We start from the raw sequence: 9395 nt of genomic DNA, 5'->3' as shown, positions 1-9395 counted from the left end.
AAAAAAAAAAAAAAAACAAAAAGAGCCACTAGAACTTTGCTGGAGATTTTACAGGTCCTGCAGGCTTCCTGGGGGTTATTGTTGTCTTAACAGTATTGAGTCTCCTAACCTATGAACAAAGGATGCTTTTCCAGTTTTTAGGTCTTTAATTTCTTTTGGTTTTGTGGCCTTCAGTGTACAAGTTTCTCACTTCTCTGTTTAAACGTAGTCCTGTTTGTTGCTGCAGACGCTGTTAGAGGTGCAACCAGTTTCCTTTGTGCTCTTCAGCTTTGCGCGTCAATTCTGTGTTCTGAAGCATTGCTGAGCTCATTTAATTAAGCCTAAGAGACTTAAGGAAAATTCCTTAGAGTTTTCTATATAAAGATTATGTCCTCAACCAACTAAGAGGGCTTACTTCTTCTTTTCCAGTGTGGATGCCTCTTATTATTTATTTTTCTTCCTGATTATTGTAGCTGGAACAAACAGTACAAAACTGAGTGGAAGCAGAAGAGCAGCCGTCCAGCACTGCTGTGCTGGCAAATGCTTGAAAGCCCAGTTGGAGGCTGAGTCAGGGAATGCAGATCTCAGGCCACATAGACTGGAAAAGAAAGCAGGAAGAGGCCAGATGTGGCAGTGCTCACCTTTCATCTTAGCCCTCGGGAGGTGGGAAAGACAGATCTGGCTCAGGCCAGCCAGAGCCGCTGTCTCAAAGATAAGGAAAAGCGCGCATCCTGGTGCTCTCCTAGGATAGGGAGGCGTCAGAAGGGATGATTTGTGCCTTTTAATACTTGGACCTTAAAGAGGAAATTCCGGGCTCTTTTCTTCCATCAGGAGGCTTGGGGTCATGGAGCTATAATGTAGATTTAGGAGGCTGGGGTGTCCTGAAATGGCCAGCCTCAAGGCCGGAGACCTTTCCAGTTCTCAGTCCTCTGAGTCCCTTCTCCTGTGCAAAGTATTTTGATTGAACATCAACCTGTTTTCTCCTCCACAGAAGAAGAGCCGAAATGAAACCTATGGACAAGGCAGTGGAGTGGAAATCCTGGAGAACCGGCCCTACACAGATGGTCCTGGTGGCTCTGGGCAGTACACCCACAAGGTGTATCATGTGGGCATGCACATTCCTGGCTGGTTTCGCTCCATCTTGCCCAAGGCAGCCTTGCGGGTGGTGGAGGAATCCTGGAATGCCTACCCCTATACCCGAACAAGGTGCGTCTGCCTCTACCTCCTCAGCATGCCATCTGCTGGAGGAACTCTCCTAGCAGGGTCACACATGTCCCCTAATGGTTCACAATTGGTCACATGCAGGAAAGGGAAGGATGCCCCTGGATGCCTGCCTCTCAGAAATGCCAGTGGAGGTCATACAGGCAAGAATTGAACAAAGGCTGCCATCTAGGAAAGTTCAGGGAATAAACATTCACTAAGTTCCATAGAAAGAGACAGCCTGCTGTGAAGAAGTATGAACTGAAGGTAGACCAGATGGTCCAAGATCTCCCACCTCTGAGATACTCAGCTCCTGAAGCAGTGCTTAATACATCCCATAGTAAGCAGGACTTTTCTCAGAACCCAGTGGAAAGCCACACTTTTTGCCTGTCAGTGCTAGCTCCCATTGACCAAGGACACCCCCATCTAGCCTCCCAGGACTTCCTCCCCACAAACTCCACATCTGGAGCTAGTTTAGGATTTCAGAGAGCTCTTCCAGAGAGGAGCTATTCTATTGTCAGAGTGGGCTTCTCGCAGGTGTCATGTGCCAGGAGTGTCTGGCAGATCTACTGACTCTAGCACAATGCCACTATAGCTGTATATACATTCTCACCAAACCATACTCATGTGGATGCCTTTGTGAGGCTTCTAGAAGCTACCAAGGAAGTTCATCAGATCTCATCCCTCTCTTTCTCTCCCTGAGGCTCTGTTGGCCATCCTTAGGACAAGATGGTAATATAGGAAATAGATTTCACTGTCACATCTTAGCCAACTCCCACTTTTTTTTGTTTTGTTTTGTTTTGTTTTGTTTTTCGAGACAGGGTTTCTCTGTGTAGCCCTGGCTGTCCTGGAACTCTGTAGACCAGGCTGGCCTCGAACTCAGAAATCCGCCTGCCTCTGCCTCCCAAGTGCTGGGATTAAAGGCATGCGCCCCCACCGCCCAGCTAACTCCTACTTCTTATTGACGTTTCTACTGCTATGAGGAGACACTATGACCAAAGAAACTTACAGAAGACTTTTTGGGGCTTCCGGTTTCAGAGGATGAGTCCATGATCATCCTCTGAAAGGAGGGGAACATGCTGCAGGCAGGCAGTAATAGTGCTGAGAGTCGCTGAGAGCTTTCACCTTCTCCACAAGCATGAAGCAGAGAGAGAGCGCACTAGCCAGGGATGGTGTGGGCGTTTGAAACCTCAAAGCCCACCCTCAGAACCATACCTCTGCCAACAAGGCCACGCCTCCTAATCCTTCCCAAACAGTTCCATCAACTAGGGAAAAGAACCCAGATATATGGGGCTATTCTCATTCAACCCGCCTCACCACCTGGTCACCTTGCTGGTTTCCAGTGTGGTCCGACAGGCTGGGAACTAGTCACGGCCCCTCCAGGGTGCAATCCCAATGGATGTTCTTTCTCTTAGGTTCACCTGCCCCTTTGTGGAGAAGTTCTCCATTGACATTGAAACCTTTTATAAGACAGACACTGGGGAAAATAATAATGTGTTCAACCTGTCTCCTGTGGAAAAGAACCAGCTGGTAACAGGTGAGCATGAAGGCTGAAGCTCAGTAGGCAGCACTCCCACCCCAGGCCACTCTGGCTGTGGCCCTCTGCCCTTGCCTGATCTCATCTGGAGAGTACATTGGGTTCTCAGCTGAGGGGCGGGACAGGGTGAAGCAGAACAGGACTTGATGATACCCTTGATGTGCATGCCAACTCTGTCAGCTTTTCCTCCCTATAAGTGCACATGTGTATACCTGGGGTGCATGCTATTTGAGTTTCATGGGTGGGCTGGCCCGTATCGTATTGTCTGTGCCTGGAGTGACCTATGGCCTTTGCTGCGTTGCTTTCTGGCTGATGTTACTTTGCAGAAATCTGGCTGCATTTGTTAAACTGTTGTTGTTGTTGTTTTAGACAGTGTCTCACTATATAGTCCTCGCTGACCTAGAACTCACAGAGATCTGACTGCCTCTGCCCCTTCCTCTGCCTCTACCTTTGCCTCCCGATTGCTAGGATTAAAAGTAATACTACCATGTTCAGCTAAATCTTTTTTAAGAGAAGTCAGAGATGGAAATTTTCATGTGAAATTTCCCAATTCTTAAACATTGGTAAAATGAACGTAGGTCTGTCAAACAAAACATACCTGAGGGCCTAACATGACCCTGCAGCCTCCCCTGTGGGGTAATCTGTGGGCACAGAGTGGTGTGGTAGTGCTAGACAGAACCTTAGCCTAGAGTGAAGCAACTGTTGCCTCCAGATTCTCTATCCCCTCCACAGTAGTCCCCCGTCCCCAGCAGGTACCCCAGTGGTCCCCGAGATCCTGTTTCAGTCTAGCACCAGTGCTGCAGAGGCCATCCAGGCCCCCAGTTCTACTCCTTTGTCTAAAATGGCACCCTGCTCAGGAAAGATTCCAATACCCTGTGTGCCTCCCCACACCATTGTCTGTCATGGAAATCCTCTTCCCATTGGTTCACTGGCACACTTACCTGTACACGAAGGACATGATTTGTCAAGCTGACTTCAGAAAAAGCTACAAGACCCGGGCCAGGTAGTATGGGCTGAGTTGGAAGGACCACAAGTTCAAAGCCTCCCTGGACAACTTAGTGTATAACCTTGTCTCAAAATAGAAAGTATAAATAGGGTTGGTGATTTAGCTCAATGATAGAGCATTTGTATAGCACAGGTGAGGGAGGCCCTAGGTCCAGTCCTCAGTGATACACACGCGCACGCGCACACACACACACATGCGCGCACGCACACACACATACACACACACAACATGCACGTGCACGCGCACACACACATACACACGCACACACATACACACGCACACACACACACACACACACCCAGCATCATATATGATGAACCTTGGGCCCTGTAAGGACTCAGGTTAGAGGATCTGGAAAGGGTGACTAGAAGTTAGGCAGACGTGACCATTTGCAGGATGTCCCCATAGACATCATCGACATTGTCAAGGATCCTGTGCCCCCCAGTGAGTATAAGACAGAAGAAGACCCCAAGATATTCCACTCAATCAAGACTTGTCGGGGACCTCTTTCTGAAAACTGGATTCAGGAGTACAAGAAGCGGCTCCTCCCCATCATGTGTGCCTACAAGCTCTGCAAGGTGGAGTTCCGATACTGGGGCATGCAGTCCAAGATCGAGAGGTTCATCCATGACACAGGTGAGATGTGCCTACCTGTGTCTCCATTTTCCAGGTGCTGTGATTGTATTCATCCAGTTTACTACTAAGAGGTTAAGTCAGTTTACTACTAAGTATTAAGTCAGGGTTTCCTAGAGAAACAGAGCTGATGCATGAAAGAATGAATGAATGAATGAATGAATACAAACAGGATTTATTAGGACGTGAAAAAGGATGTGGTCCAAGTATTCAAACAATGGCTGTTTCCTGATGAGAAGTCCAAGAGTCCAATAGTTGTTCAGTCCATGAGGCTGGCTGTCCCATCTGGTCTTCAGTATACACTGGAATCCTGAAAAAGTAGGCTCTAATGCCAATGAAGATATGGACTTAGTAGTGAGAGTGAGGGCAAGCAGGCAAAGAGCAAAAGCTTTTCTTTCATGCTCTTTATTTAGGAGCCACCAGAAGTTATAACTCCAGTTTAGGGTGGATTTTACCATCTTAAATGGTCCAATCAAGAAGACTCTCCCACAGATGTGCACAGCTGCTTGGACAGATATAGTCAAGTTGACAAGCAGGAACAGCCACCACAGACCCCAGGGCCTGTACCCACATCCCCTTCTCCTCTGTCTTGGCCATCCAGGCCCAGTGTGCCTGCTGTCTGTGCAGATGCCTCATCCACTGCCCAGACATTCCTAACCTGGCTGGTACATGATGGTGTAGCCTGCACTGCACTCAGGCCAGAAGGCTCTGTGGGCAGCCCCCCTTCTGCCACTGGGCTCTGGCTCCCAGGTTTTCCTTTCCTCTACCTGCGGTGGCCCAGACTCTAGCTGGGTCATAGCTCTGCCTCTTTACAGGCCGGAACGTCCAGATGGCAGAGCGGCTCAGGTATAGCGCCCTTCATACCTGCACGATCCTTCCAGAGCAGGTGTCTAAGGAGCAGGTGGGCTAACAGATGCCTGGGGGCTCCCATCCAAGGAATGCTGCCCAAAGCTTTCCTTCTCTTCCCTTGGAGCCCTGGACGCATAACTTCCCAGGAGTACCCAGGCAGTCACCTTGAGACACCCACCGCAAACAGGGACACTTAGGTACAAATAGAGCCTCACCATTGACGTGCTCTGCTCTCAATGCTGACTCAGGGTTATCCATAATAGGGGTACCAACACCACCCTGTTTATAGAGGACAAATGAAGACCCCATATAGACTGGATCCAGAATAGACATTCCTCAACTGGCAGTGTAGGTGGCATTAGAGCCCCACAGTGTGGATTCCAGAGATTGTGGAAGGCGTTTGTGCCGTCAGCAGAGCTGGGCTCTGAGAAGGGGACCTCCCACTTGGAAAGGCAGAAATGATCTGTGTACAATAACCTTGATAGGAAGGGATGGTTTCTCCAGCTCCATGTCCAGGGCAGCATCTCAGATACATTACCTTCTGCTCCCTTCCCAGCAGGCTTCTCTGCAGGGCCCGTGACAATTCAGCAAAGGTGGCAGGAAACAGATGGGAAGTCTGTCCCTACAGTCTGTCCAGCCTCATGATAGCCAAGACTGACCCAAGGAACCTCCCTACTACCTCCCCACATCTCCTGAGACCTCCAGCCAGGAGGACGGTGTCGTAGAGGCAGCCTGAGTATCCATCAGCATGCTCACCCCACTGGGCCTCCTGTTTGTCTGTAGTTTTGAGCACAGACCTCATCTCATAGGCGACATGAGAGTTGATAATAGGACTGTGGGGCTACCCCAGCCATTTCCTGTCTCCACTGTCCTGCTGGCTTGTCCCACCCTTTCTGTAATCTCTCCAGTATGACCCACTTGGGGCTCCTGGTCCTGGAGATAGTGGTTCCCAGGATCTGTGGGCCCCATGCCCTCCCCTGACCCCTGGTAATCCCTAAGATTCTGGCAAAACCCAGCTTCCTAAAAGTGACCTCTCTCCTCAGAAAGGACATCCCAGTTGTTAGGACAGCTGTGACATGCAGTTCCCATACTGCCATAGCAGCATCATTGTTGCCTCTCTGAGTCCCATTTTCTTATCTGTGAGGGGTGTAATAGTGCCAGTTCTGCAGAGTTGCTCTGGGTTGTATCTTGGGGAGCAGACCTGCCAGCAGACATGACACCATCCTGTCTGAGCACTGTGGACATCAGTGTACTCACAAGTAGTCATGGAGAAGTCACTCCCAAACCTCTCAAACATAAGGTGCCTGACTCTAGTGCAGGGTCCCTCCCTCCCAGCCAGCCCAAGAGGAAGTCTTTCCCTGCTTGGTGAGAGTAGACTGTGAGCCCAAAAGACAGGCCCAGAGAAGGAGACAGAAGCTCCTTAGTGCTGTAACTGAGACCACCCTCGGGTGGAGGCAAGGGATACAGTCAGGCCTGACTGACAGAGGGCTCCGTCCTGTTCCACTGGTGAGCAGAAGCCCCACAACTGGACTCTCAGAGTGACTGAAATCAGAAAAAGAGGCATGGGACGTGAGGGTGGCAGGGAGGGGGAGCTTGAGGACATGCTAGAGCACAGCCTCTTGGAAGACCACCTAGAATGCTCTGAGAAAGCAGGGGACACATCCCTGAGAACCAGCTATCACTTCTCTCAAGGATGCACCCTGGAGAAACTCACGCACATTTCAAAATGTTCAGGGCCACAAAACAGAAAATTATACATATGAGCCAAAGATCCACTAGCAGGCAAAAGACAAAAAAATAAACCCAGTTTTTAAAATGCGTCCATCCCATGCCACACAAATCTCTCATCTAAAGCACACAAGAGTGTGACAAAGGTAAGACTCAGCCAGAGAAGCACATGGCAAAAACACAGCACAGCACATACATGTAAATATCCAGACCATTCCAACACAGTGTGTAGAAAACACATCTCTCAGAAACAGAGCAAGCAGCAAACACAAAACCCAGGCCCCTAGGACCTGTGCCGCTGGGCAGTAAGAAGTCCGAGGTGGGGAGAAAAAGACCTGACGTTGGGAACACAGCTGCTCTGCTGGGTGGTGTGGACATTGAGGTTTTACTGCCTTCTGTGCTCTTTTTATAAGTCCACGTATGTGTGTGTGTGTGTGTGTGTGTGTGTTTCTGTGTGGGAATGTGCATGTGGGTACCCATGGAAGCAAAGGAGGGTACTGGATCCCCTGAAGCCAGGGCTACAGTAACCATGACCAGCCTGATAGGGGCGCTGGGAACCGAGCGCTCATGTTTTGGGAAGGCAGCAAGTGCTGCTGAGGGCAAAGGACAACTTCCCATCCACAGTGTGGGTTCCAGGGCTGTTCCCAGCTTAGCACCAAGTGTCCTTACCCACGGAGGCCCTCTCGCTCACCACTGTTCATTTGTTTTTGAAGCAGGGTCTTATATGACTCTGGCCTCCAGCTTAGCACTAGCCACAGATGCCCTTATGACCATGAGCTCCCGCCTCCACCTCCTGGTGGATTACTGTGTGCTGCAGCATCCAGTCTTCTTCTTGTTGTTGATGTTGTTTGGTTGGTTTGTTTTGGGTTCGGGTTTTTGGTGTTTTGATTCCAGACAGGGTTTCTCTGTGTAGCCCTGGCAGTCCTAGAATTCACTCTGTAAACCAGGCTAGCCTAAAACCTAGAAATACACCTGCCTCTGCCACCCAAGGGCTGGAATTAAAGATGCATGCTGGGCCTAAGGAGATGATTCAGTCAGTAAAGTGCTTACCACAGAATTGTGAGGACCTGAAGTTTGATCCCACAGAAAAGAACCAGGCTCAATGGTAACCGCCTATAATCCAAGTGCTGGGAGGTAGAGAGAATTCCTGGCTCTTGCAGTTACCCCGTCTAGCCAAATCTGCAAACTCTAAATTCAATGAAAGATCCTGCCTCTAAAAATAAGGTAGAAAAATGATAGAGGAAAGACACCCATTGTTGACCTCTGGCTTTCATACACATACACCACAGAGAAAGAGAGAGAGAGAGACAGACAGAATGCAACCCGTTTTTAAATCTCATCTGCTATGAAAAATTCAACAGGAAAAGTAGACCAGACAAGACTTTTGGGGAGTCCAATGCCACTTCCCCTAGGGGCATGAATCCCCTACAATAAACTGTGCCCTCTGTCCAAAGCTTTGCCCTCCAGGTGTACAGCCAATGTGAACTCCTGAGACCACTGGAAACCAGTTCTCTAGGTTGACAATAAGAGGAACTGGAGGCACTGTGACTCTAGCCTGACCTACAGCTTTGGCCCAGTGTATACTACCTCTGCTATGAGCTTTCCCTGTCCTCTGGCTCTGTGCAGGCCTGCGGCGGGTGATGGTGAGGGCCCACCGGCAGGCCTGGTGCTGGCAGGACGAGTGGTATGGGCTGACCATGGAGAAAATCCGAGAGCTGGAGAGGGAGGTACAGCTCATGCTGTCCCAAAAAATGGCCCAGTTTTCGGAGGAAGGACCCTCAGAACCCAGCAAAGACGGTACTATCAAGGACCAGGCATCTGGAGCAACCCCTGAACCCAGTGGCAACAATGGGGAGCCTCTGGGGCGGGGCCTGAAGAAGCAGTGGTCCACTTCCTCCAAGTCCTCAAGGTCCTCCAAGCGTGGAGGTAAGCTGGGTCCCCACCTTCTGGTGCAAGGCCTTTCTTCCCAGTTTCCAAGGTAGCCAGGCAACAGCTATGTCCCCATTGCTCTTTTTCTTTCCTGTGGAGGGGCCTTTTACTTTCTAAGTGGTACCAGGTGGGGCTTCACCGTGAGGTGAACCCGGCCTTTACCAAGCAGCATCCCCAGATTTACCCATAAGCCCCAAACAGCCTGTGACTAAGGGCATCTGGGGAGTAGGTCCAGGTAGACGCCCCAGTGAGAGAAGATATTTTCAAGGTATCAGATTTGGACCATGAAAGGAAGCCAGGTCTCCCCTGTGCAGCCAGTCATGCCCCTGGAAGGTTCCCTCCTCCCCCATGAGTGGCCAGTCTTGCCCCAGTAAGTCCCTGCCCCCCCCCCACATGGACAGTGTACTGGCTGGTTTTGTGTGTCAACTTGACACAGGCTGGAGTTATCACGGAGAAGGGAGCTTCCGTTGGGGAAGTGCTTCCATGAGATCCAGCTGTGGGGCATTTTCTCAATTAGTGATCAAGGGGGTAGGG

The 9395-nt window shown here is 50.1% G+C and overlaps 1 protein-coding gene across 13 annotated transcripts in view; it reads left to right on the top strand.

The window, feature by feature from the left end:
- Window positions 1-9395, top strand: part of Pitpnm2 (phosphatidylinositol transfer protein membrane associated 2) — a 144954-nt gene that overhangs the window by 116149 nt on the left and 19410 nt on the right. For 12 of the 13 annotated variants that reach the window (XM_031337895.1, XM_031337892.1, XM_031337890.1 and 9 more), the window contains 4 exons: window positions 971-1185; window positions 2595-2716; window positions 4131-4358; window positions 8559-8858. In XM_031337895.1, the coding sequence (XP_031193755.1) occupies window positions 971-1185; window positions 2595-2716; window positions 4131-4358; window positions 8559-8858 (865 nt within the window). Of the gene's footprint in view, window positions 1-970; window positions 1186-2594; window positions 2717-4117; window positions 4359-8558; window positions 8859-9395 lie in introns of those variants that run through there. The other variant, XM_031337903.1, reaches the window with a different exon arrangement.

The sequence above is a fragment of the Mastomys coucha genome, unplaced genomic scaffold (assembly GCF_008632895.1).
Source record: "Mastomys coucha isolate ucsf_1 unplaced genomic scaffold, UCSF_Mcou_1 pScaffold22, whole genome shotgun sequence".
In the NCBI taxonomy this organism is placed as follows: domain Eukaryota; kingdom Metazoa; phylum Chordata; class Mammalia; order Rodentia; family Muridae; genus Mastomys; species Mastomys coucha.
This window is presented reverse-complemented; position numbering and strand designations above follow the sequence as displayed.